Source organism: Pseudophryne corroboree, chromosome 7 (assembly GCF_028390025.1).
Source record: "Pseudophryne corroboree isolate aPseCor3 chromosome 7, aPseCor3.hap2, whole genome shotgun sequence".
In the NCBI taxonomy this organism is placed as follows: domain Eukaryota; kingdom Metazoa; phylum Chordata; class Amphibia; order Anura; family Myobatrachidae; genus Pseudophryne; species Pseudophryne corroboree.
This window is the reverse complement of record NC_086450.1, coordinates 359403494-359423900: the sequence shown is the minus strand read 5'-3', so window position 1 is coordinate 359423900 and position 20407 is coordinate 359403494. Positions and strand designations below refer to the sequence as shown.

The following is a 20407-nucleotide window of genomic DNA, read 5'->3' as shown; positions in this document are numbered from 1 at the left end:
AAGTCAGCACACACCATACCCACTGTGGCTTAATGCGATCAACCACTTGCCAGGCATGGTTGCATCAGATGCGACCACACCAGGCAGTGTTTTATCTGACCTGGTTGCACAGGTTGTTACCAGTCAGATAAACAGTGCTAGCAGCGGCAGGGAAGGGAAACTTCGCTCCGCTGCTGCTGCCAGAGGGACCGGAAGGTCCCTCTGCCTCCCTGCACTCTCCCCACAGTGTTGCTGTGCTGCCGATCATTGCTGATCGGTCAGCACAGCAGGATCCCCCCCAGCGGCTGCAGTCAATACCCCCCCGGCTCCCCCCTGTGTACCTGCGGGCTGTCCGGGCTCTAAAAGGTAAAATTGCGATGGTCGCAATGTTACCGATGTTCCAATGGTCGCAATGTTCTCGACCGATGTTTAGAGAGAAAAAAACAAAACAAAATATATTTTTTTAATTTTTCAAGTTTGTTTGTTTTGTTTTTTAAACTAAAATCATTTTGCATAGGGTTAAATTCATGTTCTTCACCTAATTCACTCATAAAAAACCTGACAATTTCTGAGCGTTTTTTGGGGGGGTAAAATAGTCAGTTAAGTGGTTAAGGAGAACTAGTGTGTGGCTTAATGTGATCAAGAGGCACTCTTATTGTGGCATAACAAGAATTGTGGACATACGGTGTGGTGTAATGTGAATAATACCCCTTTTCATCTGCCTTGAAATACATGGGTTTTTGCACATGAACACACATCAACCCGGATATTTGGTCTGTGGAAAAGCGTCCTCCCAAAAAATCCTGAATCCAGTTAACCAGGAATCTAAACCACATTGCTTGTAGGGTTGGACACAGGAAGGACACGGGTTAAGGGGCAGTGTAAACGGGTAACCCATGCCATCTGAACCGAGACCTATTTACAGCTTGGTGATTGGGCCAAATCTAAATGGGATTTGTGACAGCTGTCACCAGGAAGGGAGAGATTACAGCCTCCTCGTATGGTCCGGACCATTACGGTCTTTACCCCAATCCCAATTCTTACGGGGAGGCTGTAGTCTTTACCTGCCCGTCCCCCGTTGACAGTTGTGACATCAGACACCCTCCCAGATGGACACGCTCTCCCCCTGCAGATAATCGGTCTGCTCCGGCATTCAGGGGAGATCTGTCGTTTCCGGTGCTTGGAGAGGACGTCATCCCGAGCCTGGCCCAGCTTGGATAAGTGCTCCAAATCCTGGGTCAGACCCGGGACTTTGGTGGAGAAAGGGTATAAGGGACACTAATGTGGCATAATGTGAATTGAGGGTACTGTCTGTGGCATAATGTGAATTTGGGGAATTATATTGCAGTAAATATAATGTAACATTAAATAAGAATTTACTTACCGATAATTCTATTTCTCGTAGTCCGTAGTGGATGCTGAGCACTCCGTAAGGACCATGGGGGAATAGCGGCTCCGCAGGAGACTGGGCACAAAAGTAAAGCTTTAGGACTACCTGGTGTGCACTGGCTCCTCCCCCTATGACCCTCCTCCAAGCCTCAGTTAGGATACTGTGCCCGGACGAGCGTACACAATAAGGAAGGATTTTGAATCCCGGGTAAGACTCATACCAGCCACACCAATCACACCGTACAACCTGTGATCTGAACCCAGTTAACAGCATGATAACAGCGGAGCCTCTGAAAAGATGGCTCACAACAACAAAAACCCGATTTTTGTAACAGCAACTATGTACAAGTATTGCAGACAATCCGCACTTGGGATGGGCGCCCAGCATCCACTACGGACTACGAGAAATAGAATTATCGGTAAGTAAAATCTTATTTTCTCTGACGTCCTAGTGGATGCTGGGAACTCCGTAAGGACCATGGGGATTATACCAAAGCTCCCAAACGGGCGGGAGAGTGCGGATGACTCTGCAGCACCGAATGAGAGAACTCCAGGTCCTCCTCAGCCAGGGTATCAAATTTGTAGAGTTTAGCAAACGTGTTTGCCCCTGACCAAGTAGCTGCTCGGCAAAGTTGTAAAGCCGAGACCCCTCGGGCAGCCGCCCAAGATGAGCCCACCTTCCTTGTGGAATGGGCTTTTACAGATTTAGGCTGTGGCAGGCCTGCCACAGAATGTGCAAGCTGAATTGTACTACAAATCCAACGAGCAATAGTCTGCTTAGAAGCAGGAGCACCCAGCTTGTTGGGTGCATACAGGATAAACAGCGAGTCAGATTTTCTGACTCCAGCCGTCCTGGAAACATATTTTCAGGGCCCTGACTACATCCAGCAACTTGGAGTCCTCCAAGTCCCTAGTAGCCGCAGGTACCACAATAGGCTGGTTCAGGTGAAACGCTGAAACAACCTTAGGGAGAAATTGAGGACGAGTCCTCAATTCTGCCCTGTCCGTATAAAAAATTAGGTAAGGGCTTTTATAGGATAAAGCCGCCAATTCTGACACACGCCTGGCCGAAGCCAGGGCCAACAGCATTACCACTTTCCATGTGAGATATTTAAAGTCCACAGTGGTGAGTGGTTCAAACCAATGTGATTTTAGGAACCCCAAAACTACATTGAGATCCCAAGGTGCCACTGGAGGCACAAAAGGAGGCTGTATATGCAGTACCCCCTTGACAAACGTCTGAACTTCAGGAACTGAAGCCAGTTCTTTCTGGAAGAAAATCGACAGGGCCGAAATTTGAACCTTAATGGACCCTAATTTTAGGCCCATAGACAGTCCTGTTTGCAGGAAATGCAGGAAACGACCCAGTTGAAATTCCTCTGTAGGGGCCTTCCTGGCCTCGCACCACGCAACATATTTACGCCAAATACGGTGATAATGTTGTGCGGTTACATCCTTCCTGGCTTTGATCAGGGTAGGGATGACTTCATCCGGAATGCCTTTTTCCTTCAGGATCCGGCGTTCAACCGCCATGCCGTCAAACACAGTCGCGGCAAGTCTTGGAGCAGACAGGGTCCCTGCTGGAGCAGGTCCCTTCTTAGAGGTAGAGGCCACGGGTCCTCTGTGAGCATCTCTTGAAGTTCCGGGTACCAAGTCCTTCTTGGCCAATCCGGAGCCACGAGTATAGTTCTTACTCCTCTCCGTCTTATAATTCTCAGTACCTTGGGTATGAGAGGCAGAGGAGGGAACACATACACTGACTGGTACACCCATGGTGTTACCAGAGCGTCCACAGCTATTGCCTGAGGGTCCCTTGACCTGGCGCAATACCTGTCTAGTTTTTTGTTGAGGCGGGACGCCATCATGTCCACCTTTGGTTTTTCCCAACGGTTAACAATCATGTGGAAGACTTCTGGATGAAGTCCCCACTCTCCCGGGTGGAGGTCGTGCCTGCTGAGGAAGTCTGCTTCCCAGTTGTCCACTCCCGGAATGAACACTGCTGACAGTGCTATCACATGATTTTCCGCCCAGCGAAGAATCCTTGCAGCTTCTGCCATTGCCCTCCTGCTTCTTGTGCCGCCCTGTCTGTTTACGTGGGCGACTGCCGTGATGTTGTCTGACTGGATCAGCACCGGCTGACCTTGAAGCAGAGGTCTTGCTAGGCTTAGAGCATTGTAGATGGCCCTTAGCTCCAGGATATTTATGTGAAGTGATGTCTCCAGGCTTGACCACAAGCCCTGGAAATTTTTACCCTGTGTGACTGCTCCCCAGCCTCTCAGGCTGGCATCCGTGGTCACCAGGACCCAGTCCTGAATGCCGAATCTGCGGCCCTCTAGAAGATGAGCACTCTGCAACCACCACAGGAGAGACACCCTTGTCTTTGGTGACAAGATTATCCGCTGATGCATCTGAAGATGCGACCCGGACCATTTGTCTAGCAGATCCCACTGGAAGGTTCTTGCGTGGAATCTGCCGAATGGGATTGCTTCGTAGGAAACCACCATTTTTCCCAGGACCCTTGTGCATTGATGCACTGAGACTTGGCCTGGTTTTAGGAGATTTCTGACTAGCTTGGATAACTCCCTGGCTTTCTCCTCCGGGAGAAAATCCTTTTTCTGGACTGTGTCCAGGATCATCCCTAGGAATAGAAGGCGTGTCGTCGGGATCAGCTGCGATTTTGGAATATTGAGAATCCAACCGTGCTGCCGCAACACTATCTGAGATAGTGCTACCCCGACTTCCAACTGTTCCCTGGATCTTGCCCTTATCAGGAGATCGTCCAAGTAAGGGATAACTAAAACTCCCTTCCTTCGAAGGAGTATCATCATTTCGGCCATTACCTTGGTAAAGACCCGGGGTGCCGTGGACAAGCCAAACGGCAGCGTCTGAAACTGATAGTGACAATTCTGTACCACAAACCTGAGGTACCCTTGGTGAGAAGGGTAAATTGGGACATGTAGGTAAGCATCTTTGATGTCCAGAGACACCATATAATCCCCTTCTTCCAGGTTTGCAATCACTGCTCTGAGTGACTCCATCTTGAATTTGAACCTCTGTATGTAAGTGTTCAAGGATTTTAGATTTAAAATTGGTCTCACCGAGCCGTCCGGCTTCGGTACCACAAACAGTGTGGAATAATACCCCTTTCCCTGTTGCAGGAGGGGTACCTTGATTATCACCTGCTGGGAATACAGCTTGTGAATGGCTTGCAATACTGCCTCCCTGTCTGAGGGAGACGTCGGTAAAGCAGACTTTAGGAAACGGCGAGGGGGAGACGTCTCGAATTCCAATTTGTACCCCTGAGATACCACCTGAAGGATCCAGGGGTCCACTTGCGAGTGGGCCCACTGCGCGCTGAACTTGAGACGGGCCCCCACCGTGCCTGAGTCCGCTTGTAAAGCCCCAGCGTCATGCTGAGGACTTTGCGGAGGCGGGAGAGGGCTTCTGTTCCTGGGAACTGGCTGTGTGCTGCAGCCTTTTTCCTCTCCCTCTGCCACGGGGCAGAAATGAGGAGCCTTTTGCCCGCTTGCCCTTATGGGGCCGAAAGGACTGCGCCTGATAATACGGCGTCTTCTTATGTTGAGAGGCTACCTGGGGTAAAAATGTGGATTTTCCAGCAGTTGCCGTGGCTACCAGGTCTGATAGACCTACCCCAAATAACTCCTCCCCCTTATAAGGCAATACTTCCATGTGCCTTTTGGAATCCGCATCACCTGACCACTGCTGCGTCCATAACCCTCTTCTTGCAGAAATGGACAGCGCGCTAACTCTTGATGCCAGTCGGCAAATATCCCTCTGCGCATCACGCATATATAAAAATGCATCCTTCAAATGCTCTATAGTCAGTAATATACTGTCCCTATCTAGGGTATCAATATTTTCAGTCAGGGAATCCGACCACGCCACCCCAGCACTGCACATCCAGGCTGAGGCGATTGCCGGTCGCAGTATAACACCCGTGTGAGTGTATATACATTTTAGGATATTCTCCTGCTTTCTGTCGGCAGGTTCCTTTAGGGCGGCCGTATCAGGAGAGGGTAGTGCCACCTGTTTAGACAAGCGTGTGAGCGCTTTATCCACCCTAGGGGGTGTTTCCCAACGTGCCCTATCCTCTGGCGGGAAAGGGTATGATGCCAATAACCTTTTAGGAATTATCAGTTTTTTATCGGGGGGAAACCCACGCCTCATCACACACTTCATTTAATTCCTCGGATACAGGAAAAACTACAGGCAGTTTTTTCTCACCAAACATAATACCCTTTTTAGTGGTACTTGTATTATCAGAAATATGCAAAACATTTTTCATTGCCTCAATCATGTAACGTGTGGCCCTACTGGAAGTTACATTTGTCTCATCATCGTCGACACTGGAGTCAGTATCCGTGTCTGTGTCTGCCATCTGAGGTAACGGGCGTTTTAGAGCCCCTGATGGCGTTTGAGACCCCTGGACAGGCACAAGCTGAGTAGCCGGCTGTCTCATATCGTCAACTGTCTTTCGTAAAGAGCTGACATTGTCACGCAATTCCTTCCATAAGCTCATCCACTCAGGTATCGACTCCCTAGGGGGTGACAACTCTATTATAGGCAATTGCTCCGCCTCCATCTCATTTTCCTCCTCAAACATGTCGACACAATCGTACCGACACACCGCACACACACAGGGAATGCTCTGATAGAGGACAGGACCCCACTAGCCCTTTGGGGAGACAGAGGGAGAGTATGCCAGCACACACCAGAGCGCTATATATAGACAGGAATACCACTATATAACGTGCTTTTCCCTTTATAGCTGCTGTTATTATCAAAACTGCGCCAAATTAGTGCCCCCCCCCTCTCTTTTTTACCCTTTTCTGTAGTGCAGGACTGCAGGGGAGAGTCAGGGAGACGTCCTTCCAGCGGAGCTGTGATGGAAAATGGCGCCCGTGTGCTGAGGAGATAGGCTCCGCCCCCTTCTCGGCGGCCTTCCCGCTTTTTGGTGAATTCTGGCAGGGGTTAAAAAACATCCATATAGCCCTGGGGGTTACATGTGGTGTATTTTCGCCAGCCAAGGTGTTTTACATTGCTGCTCAGGGCGCCCCCCCCTAGCGCCCTGCACCCTCAGTGACCGGAGTATGAAGTGTGCCTGAGGAGCAATGGCGCACAGCTGCAGTGCTGTGCGCTACCTTGTTGAAGACTGATGTCTTCTGCCCCGATTTTTCCGGACCTCTTCTTGCTTCTGGCTCTGTAAGGGGGCCGGCGGCGCGGCTCTGGGACCGGACTCCGAGGCTGGGCCTGTGTTCGGTCCCTCTGGAGCTAATGGTGTCCAGTAGCCTAAGAAGCCCAAGCTGGCTGCAAGCAGGCAGGTTCGCTTCTTCTCCCCTTAGTCCCTCGATGCAGTGAGCCTGTTGCCAGCAGGTCTCACTGAAAATAAAAAACCTAAAACTAAACTTTCACTAAGAAGCTCAGGAGAGCCCCAAGTGTGCACCCTTCTCGGCCGGGCACAAAAATCTAACTGAGGCTTGGAGGAGGGTCATAGGGGGAGGAGCCAGTGCACACCAGGTAGTCCTAAAGCTTTACTTTTGTGCCCAGTCTCCTGCGGAGCCGCTATTCCCCATGGTCCTTACGGAGTTCCCAGCATCCACTAGGACGTCAGAGAAATTATATTAATGTTATATTACTGTATACATCAGCTTTAGCGAGGTGTCCAAAATGTTGCCCTTCAGATTTCAAGTGTGCCCTCCTCAGTTGTCAGCACCCTGCCATAAAAAAATCCTAGACTGAACTTAAATACTGTTGGATTTGAATGAAATATTTTGAATTGGTTTTTGTGCTATTCTGTACAAGGCAGAAGATGTTGGGAAAATGATGCAGCAGAGAGACCAGCCAAACAAAGGAATCTCTGTACAGCTGGCCTGTTGATGATTAAAGGAGCTGCTGGAGATGTATGTACTATAGGCCATCAATTAGAGATTGTATACTGCAAATAAGATATGGCTCAGTTTTATAACTATATAATGATCACAGGCAAAAATGTTGTTTTCACAATGCTCCCCACTTAACTGGCATGGTCAGATTTCATGCAACTGCACCGTCCCCCCCTGTCCCCCCCCCCCGTTTTTGACGAGGAGATCCGTTCTGCAGATGTGCATAATATAATGTTAAAATATTTAAAAAAATACTTTTTCAACTTTATTAAATGAAATAAATTTTAAAAAACAATGTTGTTAATGCTTTTGAAGGGAAAAATCGTCAGTTAAGTGGTTAAAATGTAAAGCAGTTAAGGACCTGAAAATTATGTTTGCCTCCTGAACTGTACCAGATTCCCTAACACATGGATTATCTGATAGCCATGGCTTTTTTGCAGTCAAATTTACTAAATGCTATTTTATGGAACATGCTCACAGTGCAAAGCCCCAGTCTGCTGGATATAACACAAAGCTGCGTCCCATTATATATAAAATATATTTAAAAAATAAGAATTTACTCACCGGTAATTCTATTTCTCGTAGTCCGTAGTGGATGCTGGGAACTCCGTAAGGACCATGGGGAATAGCGGGCTCCGAAGGAGGCTGGGCACTCTAGAAAGATTTATGACTACCTGGTGTACACTGGCTCCTCCCACTATGACCCTCCTCCAAGCCTCAGTTAGGACACTGTGCCCGGACTAATAAGGAAGGATTTTGAATCCCGGGTAAGACTCATACCAGCCACACCAATCACACCGTACAACTTGTGATACTATATCCAGTTTGACAGTATGAAAACAACTGAGCCTCTCAACAGATGGCTCAACAATAACCCTTTAGTTAACAATAACTATTTACAAGTATTGCAGACAATCCGCACTTGGGATGGGCGCCCAGCATCCACTACGGACTACGAGAAATAGAATTACCGGTGAGTAAATTCTTATTTTCTCTGACGTCCTAGTGGATGCTGGGAACTCCGTAAGGACCATGGGGATTATACCAAAGCTCCCAAACGGGCGGGAGAGTGCGGATGACTCTGCAGCACCGAATGAGAGAACTCTAGGTCCTCCTCAGCCAGGGTATCAAATTTGTAGAATTTTGCAAACGTGTTTGCCCCTGACCAAGTAGCTGCTTGGCAAAGTTGTAAAGCCGAGACCCCTCGGGCAGCCGCCCAAGATGAGCCCACTTTCCTTGTGGAATGGGCATTTACAGATTTTGGCTGTGGCAGGCCTGCCACAGAATGTGCAAGCTGAATTGTACTACAAATCCAGCGAGCAATAGTCTGCTTAGAAGCAGGAGCACCCAGCTTGTTGGGTGCATACAGGATAAACAGAGAGTCAGATTTTCTGACTCCAGCCGTCCTGGAAACATATTTTCAGGGCCCTGACAACGTCTAGCAACTTGGAGTCCTCCAAATCCTTAGTAGCCGCAGGCACCACAATAGGCTGGTTCAGGTGAAACGCTGACACCACCTTAGGGAGAAACTGGGGACGAGTCCTCAATTCTGTCCTATCCATATGGAAAATCAGATAAGGGCTTTTACATGATAAAGCCGCCAATTCTGACACTCGCCTGGCTGAAGCCAAGGCCAATAACATGACCACTTTCCACGTGAGATATTTTAGATCCACGGTTTTTAGTGGCTCAAACCAATGTGATTTTAAGAAACTCAACACCACGTTGAGATCCCAAGGTGCCACAGGAGGCACAAACGGGGGCTGAATATGCAGCACTCCTTTCACAAATGTCTGAACTTCAGGTACTGAAGCTAGTTCTTTTTGAAAGAAAATCGACAGAGCCGAGATCTGTACTTTAATGGAGCCTAGTTTTAGGCCCATATTCACTCCTGCTTGCAGGAAATGCAGAAATCGACCCAGCTGAAATTCCTCTGTTGGGGCCTTTTTTGCCTCGCACCATGCAACATATTTCCGCCATATGCGGTGATAATGCTTTGCCGTAACATCTTTCCTGGCTTTAATAAGCGTAGGAATGACTTCTTCCGGAATACCCTTTTCCTTCAGGATCCGGCGTTCAACCACCATGCCGTCAAACGCAGCCGCGGTAAGTCTTGGAACAGACAGGGCCCCTGCTGTATCAGGTCCTGTCTGAGCGGTAGAGGCCACGGGTCCTCTGAGAGCATCTCTTGAAGTTCCGGGTACCACGCTCGTCTTGGCCAATCCGGAACCACGAGAATTGTGTTTACTCCTCGCTTTCTTATTATTCTCAATACCTTTGGTATGAGAGGCAGAGGAGGGAACACATAAACCGACTGGTACACCCACGGTGTCACTAGAGCGTCCACAGCTATCGCCTGAGGGTCCCTTGACCTGGCGCAATATCTTTTTAACTTTTTGTTGAGGCGGGAGGCCATCATGTCCACCTGTGGTTTTTCCCAACGGTTTACCAGCATCTGGAAAACTTCTGGATGAAGTCCCCACTCTCCCGGGTGGAGGTCGTGTCTGCTGAGGAAGTCTGCTTCCCAGTTGTCCACTCCCGGAATGAACACTGCTGACAGTGCTAGAACATGATTCTCCGCCCATCGGAGAATTCTTGTGGCTTCTGCCATCGCCATCCTGCTTCTTGTGCCTCCCTGTCGATTTACATGGGCGACTGCCGTGATGTTGTCTGACTGGATCAGCACCGGCTGGTGTAGGAGCAGGGATTTTGCTTGACTTAGGGCATTGTAAATGGCCCTTAGTTCCAGAATATTTATGTGAAGGGAAGTCTCCTGACTCGACCATAGTCCTTGGAAGTTTCTTCCCTGTGTGACTGCCCCCCAGCCTCGAAGGCTGGCATCCGTGGTCACCAGGACCCAGTCTTGTATGCCGAACCTGCGGCCCTCTAGAAGATGGGCACTCTGCAGCCACCACAGTAGAGACACCCTGGTTCTTGGAGACAGGGTTATTAAGCGATGCATCTGAAGATGCGATCCGGACCATTGGTCCAACAGGTCCCACTGAAAGATTCTGGCATGGAACCTGCCGAAGGGAATTGCTTCGTAAGAAGCTACCATCTTTCCCAGGACCCGCGTGCAGCGATGCACTAATACCTGTTTTGGTTTCAGGAGGTCTCTGACTAGAGATGACAACTCCCTGGCTTTCTCCTCCGGGAGAAACACTTTCTTCTGGACTGTATCCAGAATCATACCCAGGAACAGTAGCCGTGTCGTCGGAACCAGCTGTGACTTTGGGATATTCAGAATCCAGCCGTGCTGGTGCAGCACTTCCTGAGATAGTGCTACTCCCACCAACAACTGTTCCTTGGACCTCGCCTTTATTAGGAGATCGTCCAAGTACGGGATAATTAAAACTCCCTTTTTTCGAAGGAGTATCATCATTTCCGCCATAACCTTGGTAAATACCCTCGGTGCCGTGGACAGTCCAAACGGCAGCGTCTGGAATTGGTAATGGCAATCCTGTACCACAAATCTGAGGTACTCCTGGTGAGGATGGTAAATGGGGACATGCAAGTAAGCATCCTTGATGTCCAGGGATACCATGTAATCCCCCTCGTCCAGGCTTGCAATAACCGCCCTGAGCGATTCCATCTTGAACTTGAATTTTTTTATGTATGTGTTCAAGGATTTCAAATTTAAAATGGGTCTCACCGAACCGTCCGGTTTCGGTACCACAAATAGTGTGGAATAGTAACCCCGGCCTTGTTGAAGTAGGGGTACCTTGATTATCACCTGCTGGGAATACAGCTTGTGAATTGCCGCTAGCACCGCCTCCCTGTCTGAGGGAGCAATCGGCAAGGCAGATTTTAGGAACCGGTGGGGTGGAGACGCCTCGAATTCCAGTTTGTACCCCTGAGATACTATTTGAAGGATCCAGGGATCCACCTGTGAGCGAGCCCACTGATCGCTGAAATTCTTGAGGCGGCCCCCCACCGTACCTGGCTCCGCCTGTGGAGCCCCACCGTCATGCGGCGGACTTGGAAGAAGAAGCGGGGGAGGACTTTTGCTCCTGGGAACCTGCTGTTTGTTGCAGCCTTTTTCCCCTACCTCTGCCTCTGGACAGAAAAGACCCGCCTGTTTTTCTGGGTCCGAAAGGACTGAACCTGATAAAACGGCGCCTTCTTAGGCTGTGAGGGGACATGGGGTAAAAATGCTGACTTCCCAGACGTTGCTGTGGAAACTAGGTCCGAGAGACCATCCCCAAATAATTCCTCACCCTTATATGGCAAAACTTCCATGTGCCTTTTAGAATCTGCATCTCCTGTCCACTGGCGAGTCCATAAGCCTCTCCTAGCAGAAATGGACAATGCACTTACTTTAGATGCCAGTCGGCAGATTTCCCTCTGTGCATCTCTCATATATAGGACTGAGTCTTTGATATGGTCTATGGTTAGCAGGATCGTGTCTCTGTCTAATGTGTCAATATTTTCTGACAATTTATCTGACCACGCAGCGGCAGCACTGCACATCCATGCTGACGCAATAGCTGGCCTAAGTATAATGCCTGAGTGTGTGTATACAGACTTCAGGATCGCCTCCTGCTTTCTATCAGCAGGTTCCTTGAGGGCGGCCGTATCCGGAGACAGTAGTGCCACCTTTTTAGACAAATGTGTGAGCGCTTTATCCACCCTAGGAGGTGTTTCCCAACGTGACCTATCCTCTGGCGGGAAAGGGAACGCCATTAGTACCTTCTTAGGAATTACCAATTTTTTATCAGGGAAAGCCCACGCTTCTTCACACACTTCATTTAATTCATCTGATGGGGGAAAAACTACGGGTAGTTTTTTCTCCCCAAACATAATACCCTTTTTAGTGGTACCTGTATTTATATCAGAAATGTGTAACACCTCTTTCATTGCCTCAATCATGCAGTGAATGGCCTTAGTGGGCATCAGGTTAGACTCATCGTCAGTGTCGACATCTGGGTCTGCGGTCTGAGGTAGCGGGCGTTTTAAAGCCCCTGATGACCTGTGAGACGCCTGGACAGGCACGAGCTGAGAAGCCGACTGTCCCACATTTGGCATGTCGTCAAATTTCTTATGTAAGGAGTCTATACGTGCACTCATTTCTTTCCATAAACTCAACCACTCAGGTGTCTGCCCCGCAGGGGGTGACATCCCTTCTAAAGGCATCTGCTCCGTCTCCACATCATTATCCTCATCAAACATGTCGACACAGCCGTACCGACACACCGCACACACACAGGTAATGCTCCAACAGAGGACAGGACCCACAAAAGCCCTTTGGGGGGACAGAGTGAGAGTATGCCAGCACACACCAGAGCGCTATATAATGCAGGGACTAACTGAGTTATGTCCCCTATAGCTGCTTTTTCTATATAATTGTATACTGCGCCTAAATTTAGTGCCCCCCCTCTCTTTTTTACCCTTTTCTGTAGTGTAGACTGCAGGGGAGAGCCAGGGAGCTTCCTTCCAGCGGATCTGTGAAGGAGAAATGGCGCCAGTGTGCTGAGGGAGATAGCTCCGCCCCTTTTCCGCGGACTATTCTCTCGCTTTTTCCTATATTCTGGCAGGGGTATTTTCCACATATATAGCCTCTGGGGCTATATATTGTGGTATTTTTGCCAGCCAAGGTGTTATTATTGCTTCTCAGGGCGCCCCCCCCCCAGCGCCCTGCACCCTCAGTGACCGGAGTGTGAAGTGTGTGTGAGGAGCAATGGCGCACAGCTGCAGTGCTGTGCGCTACCTTGGTGAAGACTGATGTCTTCTGCCGCCGATTTTCCGGACCTCTTCTTGCTTCTGGCTCTGTAAGGGGGACGGCGGCGCGGCTCCGGGACCGAACACCAAGGCTGGGCCTGCGGTCGATCCCTCTGGAGCTAATGGTGTCCAGTAGCCTAAGAAGCCCAAGCTGGCTGCAAGCAGGCAGGTTCGCTTCTTCTCCCCTTAGTCCCTCGCTGCAGTGAGCCTGTTGCCAGCAGGTCTCACTGAAAATAAAAAACCTAATTTCTATCTTTCTTTCTAAAGGCTCAGGAGAGCCCCTAGTGTGCATCCAACCTCGGCCGGGCACAAAATCTAACTGAGGCTTGGAGGAGGGTCATAGTGGGAGGAGCCAGTGTACACCAGGTAGTCATAAATCTTTCTAGAGTGCCCAGCCTCCTTCGGAGCCCGCTATTCCCCATGGTCCTTACGGAGTTCCCAGCATCCACTAGGACGTCAGAGAAATTATCATTTTGGTGATAAGGATACATGCAGAACCCTCTCATATTAGACTGTGCTTGTGATTGGCAGCTGGAAACCGCATCAGACACAAGGTGTGTCAATAGTTATGCTGTGCAGTGTCACGGTCATTGCACGTAGCCTCGCATTATGTTTCTGTTCCCTCTTTGACCTGGAGTTAGAATTATGAACAAATAAACATAGGGGGTAGCTAATTACCGCGGGTAATAGTATCACCAGGGGATATCCTATTAGCCCTGAAGCGGCGGACTTCTCCTCCACATACCGGCACTTACTGGGGATTATGCTTCGGGTGCCTCAGGCACCTGAAGCATAATTCATGATAAGCAGGCCACTGGAGCCGCAATAACACGTGGGATCAGGGACTTATCCCCGATACCATGTGTTCTTGCCAGATCGCGAGTCCAATTTCTGCCGATCAAAACGTCCTCTAATTGGATACCACAATAATGACCATCAGTCATTAATCGTGATATCCAGCCGTTTTGATCGGCCGAAACAGCATCAGGGCTAATTGGATACCCGCCACAGAGAGCAAAAAGTTAGTTATTTACTAACAGTGCACATATATTCTGCAGCGCAGTATAGAGAATATGTCAGTCATTCACATACAGTAGTCCCTGCCCCAGTTGAGTTTACAATCTACATTCCCTATCACACAGACACTCAAACTAGGGTTACTTTTTTTTTTTTTTTTTTTTGTCAGAAGCCAATTAACCTACCAGTATATTTTTGTAATGTGGGAGCAAACCCACGCAAACCCACGGATAACATACAAACCCCGTACAGATGTTCCATGAACTCATGACCTCATTGCTGTAAGTTAGTAATGCTAAGCACTAATGGTGTGTACACACGGTGAGATTTTTTCTTACGATTTTGACTATAAAGTAAGGAAAGTTAGTGCATATCGCAAGGTGAAAGTCAACTTGCAATCCCGATGTGATACCGATGCGCGGTCGCGCACGGTTGGCATCGCAAGCCTAGATAGACTGTGCAGACAAGTCAATTTTGACTATCTTGTAGAAAAGATAGTCAAAATTGACACTTAGCCAAAATCAGACAAAGCCAGTATCGCAAGCACAGTCATTATTTGCTTGCAATACCGACCTAGTTCCTATCCCAGAATGAGAACCAGAGTTAGCCCGAATCTCACCGTGTGTATGCACCTTTAGTCATCTTTGCTGTTGAGATTACAATGGAAGGGGTAAAGGGGTGACAATGCATTTTTTGGGGGGCATGCATAGAAACTACTGTCTGCTTTTGTTTGAGATGCAGCTTTGCCAAGCAGTACATATCAAGGGTTTCTAGTAAAAATTGCCATCAGGAGATTTTACAACTACAATACAGGAATTATAGGATTTGATTTTACTAAAGGAAGATGGCTGTCCTATTATCACATACTACGGGCAGGGCAGGTAACCAGTGCTGGAGAATTATTTCCAACTTTCCAATGACTAATGCCTAATGTTTGCATACAAAAGGTGTTATTTTGTTGGATACGAATAAGCATTAAAAGCGCCCCCCCCCCCCGAAAATAAATAAGTCAATAAAATAAATTAAAATCAACACTAATTTACTAGTTGGTTAATTAATAACTAAACAGTATTTCTGCACCAAACACAGTGCTTCAAGCAGTCATATACATCTACAAAGCATGAACGGTCTACTAGAAGGGAAGAGCGGATGGGGCCACAGGATAGACAGTATACAAGAGGGGCAGAGGAGTTGGAGCCACAGGATGGACAGTATACAAGATGGGCAGAGGAGTTGGAGCCACAGGATAGACAGTATACAAGAGGGGCACAGGAGTTGCAGCCACAAGATGGACAGTATACAAGAGGGGCAGAGGAGTTGGAGCCACAGGATAGACCGTGTACAAGAGGGGCAGAGGAGTTGGAGCCACAGGATGGACAGTATACAAGAGGGGCAGAGGAGTTGGAGCCACAAGATGGACAGTATACAAGAGGGCAGAGGAGTTGGGGCCACAGGATAGACAGTATACAAGAGGGGCAGAGGAGTTGGAGCCACAGGATGGACAGTATACAAGAGGGGCAGAGGAGTTGGAGCCACAGGATGGACAGTATACAAGAGGTGCAGAGGGGTTAGGGTCAAAGGATGGACAGTATACAAGAGGGGCATAGGCGTTTTTGCCATAAGATGGACATTATACAAGATGGGTAGAGGGGTTGAAGCCATGAGGATAAACATTATATAAGAAGGGCAGCAGGCTGGGACCATAGGATGTACATTATATAAGAATGGCAGCAGACTGGGACCATAGGATGTACATTAATTATATAAGTGCAAAGGAGTTGGGGCCATATTAAGTACAGTATATAAGAAGAGCAGAGAGGTTGGGGCCATGGGCTGTGACAGTATACAGAGGGCTTGGGGCCATGGGCTGTGACAGTATACAGAGGGTTTGGGGCCATGGGCTGGGACAGTATACAGAGGGCTTGGGGCCATGGGCTGTGACAGTATACAGAGGGCCTGGGGCCATGGGCTGTGACAGTATACAGAGGGCTTGGGGCCATGGGCTGTGACAGTATACAGAGGGCTTGGGGCCATGGGCTGTGACAGTATACAGAGGGCTTGGGGCCATGGGCTGGGACAGTATACAGAGAGCCAGGGGCTGGGACAGCATACAGAGAGCCTGGGGCCAGGGGCTGGGACAGTATACAGAGAGCCTGGGGCCAGGGGCCGGGACAGCATACAGAGGGCCTGGGGCCAGGGGCCGGGACAGCATACAGAGGGCCAGGGGCCGGGACAGCATACAGAGGGCCAGGGGCCGGGACAGCATACAGAGGGCCAGGGGCCGGGACAGCATACAGAGGGCCAGGGGCCGGGACAGCATACAGAGGGCCAGGACAGCATACAGAGGGCCAGGGGCCGGGACAGCATACAGAGGGCCTGGGGCCGGGACAGCATACAGAGGGTCTGGGGCCGGGACAGCATACAGAGGGCCTGGGGCCGGGACAGCATACAGAGGGCCTGGGGCCGGGACAGCATACAGAGGGCCTGGGGCCGGGACAGCATACAGAGGGCCTGGGGCCGGGACAGCATACAGAGGGCCTGGGGCCGGGACAGCATACAGAGGGCCTGGGGCCGGGACAGCATACAGAGGGCCTGGGGCCAGGACAGCATACAGAGGGCCTGGGGCCATGGGCTGGGACAGCATGCAGAGGGCCTGGGGCCAGGAGCTGGGACAGCATGCAGAGGGCCTGGGGCCAGGAGCTGGGACAGTATGCAGAGGGCCTGGGGCCATGGGCTGTGACAGTATGCAGAGGGCTTGGGGCCATGGGCTGTGACAGTATGCAGAGGGCTTGGGGCCATGGGCTGTGACAATATGCAGAGGGCTTGGGGCCATGGGATGTGACAGTATGCAGAGGGCCTGGAGCCATGGGCTGTGACAGTATACAGAGGGCTTGGGGCCAGTGGCTGTGACAGTATACAGAGGGCCTGGGGCCGTGACAGTATACAGAGGGCCTGAGGCCGTGACAGTATACAGAGGGCCTGAGGCCGTGACAGTATACAGAGGGCCTGAGGCCGTGACAGTATACAGAGGGCCTGGGGCCGTGACAGTATACAGAGGGCCTGGGGCCACAGGCTGGTGAGTATACAGAGCGGCAGAGGGGTTGGGGCCATGGGCTGGACAGTATACAAAGGGGCAGAGGAGTTGGAGCCATGAGGATAGACATTATATATACGAAAGGCAGAAAGGTTGGATCCATATGATGTACAGTACGTTACATAAGAATGACAAAGGTTGGTACTATAGGATGGAAGGGTCTAGTTCCCCTTCCGTAAATGTTAGCCGGTGACATCACAGGCCATGTGACCAGACCATGTGACGGTCCGTTTTTCAACAGGGTAGCATCTAGTTTCCCTTCGTGGAGAGGACCTTTCCCATAAGACATGTCACAAACTATTTGGAATAGTAACCTGTGGCGAGCGAAGCGAGACACCGAGCCCGAAGCGTGGCGAGCGTCCATTGGTGCATAGACAAAAACAAATAACCTATCTGAACAGCGGGGACAAAAATTTACATAAACAGAAGGGGAAATAGAGGGTTTATAATAAATAATCTAGTTCCTCTTCAGTTACTGAAACAGAGGGGGATCTAGTCTACACTTTGATAGTGTCTAGTTCCCCTTCCATAAAAACGTACATAAACAGAAGAGGAAATAGAAGGCTCATACTAAATAGTCTAGTTCCTCTTCAGTTACCGAAACAGAGGGGGATCTAGTCTCTACCACCATAGTATGGACAGTATATATGAAGGGCAAAGGGCTGAATGCATACATGGGGCAGAGGGGCTGGCTGCTATTCAAGGGGGGCAGAGGTGTTGCCGCCATAGGCTGGCCAGTATACAAAGGGCAGAGGGGTAGGGGCCAAAGGATGGACAGTATACAAGAGGGATTGGAGGCCATATAATGGACAGTATATAGAGGGGTTGAGCCAGGGGCTGTAACAGTATAGAGAGGTGTTGGGGCCATAGGCTGGTCAGTATACAGAGGGGAAGCACAGTTAGGGCCATGAATATGGCCCGGTGGGGTGGGGAGCGAAGCTGTTCGGGTCACCAGGTCCGCTCACCTGCAGCCTAACGTTCAGCATCATAGAGGCGATGACATACAGGTAGGGGAACTTGATCCTCAGCCTCCAGGCCAGGTTGAAGAATATCAGCAGAGTGCGGCTCAGGCCTTTGGAGAAAACCCCGTATGAGCGGGCGGCGGCGGAGTGGGAGAGCCAGGCTGCCAGGTGGGACATGGACGCCATACACTCCGCCAGACCGGTCACTCGGAGGCACAGCCGCCGTACTGGGGGGTAAACATGTCAGCGCCGGGTGCTCGGGTTCCCATTCACCGTATAATAATAATAACAACAGTAACCCGCTAACCCGGAAGCGCTCACCCGGCGCCGCCTCCTGCCGGGCACATTACAGCCCGTGCCAGCACCCGGCTACATCATACCCGTGACGTCATACATAGTCTGCCACGTCCTGTATTGCTGGGTCGGTGATAAGCGCTGACAGGCAGGGGCAGCCTGTGCCCGGCTCCAGCTGTCATGGGACTATACATCCCAATGTCCTATAATGTTACTACAGTGTAACAGGCGAGGACACTGACAGAGTGCACGATGGCTGAGGCTGGGGGAATGTATGTATCTATAGGTGGCTTCCCCTTCTCCAGTTGTACCTGGCTTTTCACTAAGGTGTCTATTCATGAAGCAGTGAAAAGTGTGGAGAAGTGAGCCCATGGTAACCAATCAGCTGCTCTCTATGATTTTCTAGTCTGCAAATTATAAATGTTACTTCAGTGCAGATTGGTTCTTCTCCACAGGCTCACTTCTCCACAGTTTTCACTGCTTCATGAATAGATCCCTGTGTGTGAAAGGGTTAATGATAAGAACTACCCGTCCTGTATAAAACATACTAAAAACTAAAAACACCAGAAATGTTATATCTTACCGAGATACATTATTGTTGTAGGTACCAGGGGGTCTATTCATGAAGCAGTGAAAAGAGTGGAGAAGTGAGCCTGTGGAGAAGTTGCCCATGGCAACCAATCAGCTGCTCTGTATAATTGTATAGTATGCAAATGATAAATGTTACCTTAATGCTGATTGGTTCTTCTCCACTGGCTCACGTCTCCACAGTTCTCACTGCTACATGACTAGACCCCTTTATGAGGATTGACACATTATTCTATTACTTTTAGGGATTCCATTTTCTTTAGGGTTTCACAAACATTTATTAACTGAAGGATTCCTTTGATTAATCCTAACATCAGTATATCTTTATCCAGAATCACAGCAATTCATTGTGTCCTATAATGTATAACTAGATCATTTATGCTGTAAGAGTCAGCCTTCATAAAGACATCTTGCCACAATCATTCTTGTCATTGCCATCCTGGTTGAGACTGTTGCACACACGAGTCTCTGGTGCCAGTGGTTGGCAAGACTGTTCCAAGAACACTAGATTGTTGCTGTGTCTCACATGTCCATGTGATCTGATGGAGAAAACTATATGGACTTGCATATTATGTCATCACTGGTGCCTTACACGCTTCAACCACTATATTTACCCTGCAAACATATCTACCATCAATCTTTACCCTGACATTGCTTTCCACTAAACTCCAGCCCCTGACCTCTGGTAATTATCTGACTTACAAGTGTACCAAATCTCTGGCATTAACCCTTACTATGCTCCGTAACTTTTTGGCCTCAGAACATACAGAATCTTTACATAAACCAAGACCGTGCATCATGATAACACTTGTGCGTTAAATGTGATCACTGTTACAATGGCTTTGGTGTTCTCCAGTCACAAGTATTCATTAGAAAAAAAGCAAGAATAATGCAAATAATTTGCCATTACCATTATACCCCAACCAGAAACCAGCACACTATCAGTCACCGTCCTGTTAGGGTCACCCGCCTTATGGCTAAATTGTGCCTAGTGTGGGCTGCTGCGGCTGCCACCACGTGACCTCAGTCTTCAAGCCAGGTTGCTGGTTCTGTACCCATTGTAGGCTCCCTTCCTGGAAGACTGACCACAGCTAAGATCTCCCATCTCACCAGGAGGGAAGCCATTTACCTGACTACTTTATCCAACACATTGTCTGGCACAGCTGTAAAAGCCCTATGTTGGGGTGACCGTGCAGGAACCTCAGGTCACTACCTGCAACAGTAGTGCAGCCAGGATAGAACCAAAGGACTGTCTGGAGCAGAATTGGGAGCTGTGCCTCCTCAACCTGCTGTTGTCTGAAGAGTCACTGCCGTCAATTTACTCACCCACTTTGGGGGCTGAGTTGCTATTGTAACGGCATGGAAACACGGTAGCGTCTAGTTTACCTTCGTGGAGAGGACCTTTCCCATAACCCCCTAGGTCCATGTCACAATCTATTTGGAATAGTAAAGTGTGGCGAGCG

General features: G+C 49.4%; 1 protein-coding gene across 1 annotated transcript in view; it reads right to left on the bottom strand.

Moving 5' to 3' along the window:
• Positions 1–18548, bottom strand: part of SMIM10L3 (small integral membrane protein 10 like 3) — a 38862-nt gene extending 20314 nt beyond the window's left edge. The window contains exon 1 of the mRNA XM_063934467.1: positions 18066–18548. Coding sequence (XP_063790537.1) covers positions 18066–18248 — 183 coding nt within the window. The 5' untranslated portion in view covers positions 18249–18548. The remainder of the gene's footprint in view (positions 1–18065) is intronic.
• Positions 18549–20407: the final 1859 nt, after the last annotated feature.